General features: G+C 36.0%; 1 protein-coding gene across 1 annotated transcript; it reads right to left on the reverse strand.

Annotated features, from left to right (window-relative positions):
* Positions 1-1067: 1067 nt before the first annotated feature.
* LOC148200068 (F-box/kelch-repeat protein At3g23880-like) lies at positions 1068-2348 on the reverse strand. The gene has a single exon (XM_088112832.1). It carries the CDS (start codon positions 2241-2243, stop codon positions 1068-1070), a length of 1176 nt encoding a protein of 391 aa, XP_087968958.1. The 5' UTR covers positions 2244-2348.
* Between the last annotated feature and the right edge of the window lie 274 nt (positions 2349-2622).

The following is a 2622-nucleotide window of genomic DNA, read 5'->3' on the forward strand; positions in this document are numbered from 1 at the left end:
CTCGTTCTGAGTGAGGATTGAACGTTCGGTATCTGGTGTCTTTATAAATCTTTGAACAAAGAGAAAATTGAAATGATTGATAATGAAAAATGAAACTAAGATGATTGAGAATGGAAGATGAGGAGAATATGATATGAATGAAATATGTTGGAATTATGAACGAGCGTTCCGGGGAGGAACGACTCATGTTTGAATATTGAAATTGTAAAGTATGAATGTGGTAATGTTAGGCTGGCGGTTCATCTTGATGTTCCGTGAGTACTCGTCCTCACGTAGAGGAGGGTAGGTCATGTGTGGGAACGGCAGGAGGTCCTGGTCCTTAGGGGTACTTTGGACATATAGGACTAACCTCGGGTGGCAGAGAGTATTCCAGTACTACATCACCCAGGTGCACGAACGTCGTAGCTACACAAATTTCATACAGTCCGGACAGTCAGTCTAGTGATAGGCGGTTTTGTACGTTCGTCCTTGTCATTGCAATGATCATCCGTGTGGATGTGAGCAGAAGGATTCCGTGTGGATGTGAGCAGAAGGAGACGAGCTGCTGGGAAAGGCGCTGGAAGAAGAAAATTTGGAAGAAATCGAAGTCAAAACCTTAGAGTAGGATGTTCGATCAATAGTCTAGTTATAGTAAGGTGGACATCCGATCACCTTCCTTTTTGTTTAAGTATGAACGATCGGTATTGTTATTTTGTAAACCGGTCGGATAATTTGGTAGCGATGTACAGTTTAAATTTGTAACTCTTTCTGTAAGGCCGTTCGGTCATAAGCGTACACTCTATTCTAGTGTAAGACTAATCTGAATTATTATTAATGTAATTACTCGATCATATGATTTATTGCTGTATTTTTGGGATGTTACATATACCGAGTTTAAGAAATTAAAATCTAATATAAAAGAACTAAAGTTATTAGTTAGAAATGAAAGAAATAAAATGCGAAAAAGTAAAAATAAAAAATGAAAAATATAAAATATAAATGAAAGTACTTACATAAGTAAATGTCCAACAATTTCTGCCATGTACATACCTTTGACAGTTCTGAAAGTACCAACATAAGTAAATGTTTCAAACAGGCGAAATCAAGCTTGGAACATAGTCAAAGGAGAGGATGTCACAGTCAAAGACGGGAGTGTCAATGTGGAAAGGCTGAGTACGTTCTACTTTATTATCCTTCAAATTAAAGATAATACAATTGCACATACGAATGAGCAACAACATATCACCATACACTGTAAAAAATACCGGCATCCTTAAACTAGCGATCGAGAGACGTTCGAAACTTATACTCAGCAACCGAATCCAAGATGTTTCATCTCGAACGTCCTTCAATACCAAAACAACAAAGTATTTCTGTCTATCATTAAAAGAAACATAAAGACAACCATTCAAAACTCCCAGAGAAGTTAAAGTAGAATTTTTAGGGACGACTTCAGGCACCGACAAATATCTGTAAGTATCGTTCTTTAGATCATACGAAAATATTTGTAGCTTCTCAATTTCCGGTTCTTCAAAAGAAATGCCTATCCAGTTAACACTGTCATTCAGAAAGTATCCATTACTGTCAAAAGTGTCAAAAGCCGGAAAGTTTATTACAGTACGTCTCCAACATTTGTCACCCATGTCGTGAACCCGCACACTCGATCGCTTTGTATGGCTATCCAAAACCATTGCCACCACCTTGTAAGCGTGCCTCCGATCATCATAACCAAACCCGTAACTCAATTTATAGTCACTTTCAGGGAAAATGCGGCAATAGAAACTCAAGCTTGGCGAATATCTGTAAGGAGTCCTAGTGGCAGGGTTCTGAAAGGAGAACCTGTGCTTTTCATACCCAAAAATATTGAAACGGGAGTGATGCATGCAAAGCAAACCATTACTGGTACCGACTAAATTATTATCTAAATTATAATGGGGGAAACGGTACCGGCGAGTATTATTGTGAAAATACGGTGCAGGGTTTTGGATTAAACCAGGTATAGAGCAGAATGAAACTAAGAACGATGACCCCTCAATCCTGCGTCTCCATATTGAGAGCATCGGTGTGTTTTTGGATGACTTTTCAAGGTGCAATTTCACAAAATCCGGGTTAAAGATAAGAGAATTCCATGTCTTAGAAACGCACCTGAATCGCACGAGACTCTTCATAGGAAGCCATAACAGAATTTCCAGTACGAGGTCATCAGGGATGATTCCAGTCCAAGAAATCCACGTCGCCATCTTTCTTCCAAAAACCCTAGGCATCCTCCCTCTACTTTATCTTTTATATATGTTTTTTTAACACTTTCTTTTTTTATAACTTTTTTTATAATTATTTACGTGGTAGTTTGTCAGTTTCAAATATATAGATGAAAGAAACAGTAATACATAATCTGTTATAAAAAAAGTTGTTAAAAGAAATTATAAACGTATCATGATACATCTTTTAAATATTTTTATTGTGTTACTTAATTATTCCGTATACATATATTTATTTTAGTACAATAAATAAAAAAACTACAATCTTTTAATACAACTGAATTTGATTTTTAGTGTTTTTCATTTGATTTCTTAATGTAAACGAAAATTAATGTTATTATGCAAATAATTTTTAAATATCCTTTATTTCTTTATTCTTTACTTT

This window comes from Vigna umbellata, chromosome 4, assembly GCF_029865625.1.
Source record: "Vigna umbellata cultivar VRB3 chromosome 4, Vumbellata_1.0, whole genome shotgun sequence".
Lineage (NCBI taxonomy): Eukaryota > Viridiplantae > Streptophyta > Magnoliopsida > Fabales > Fabaceae > Vigna > Vigna umbellata.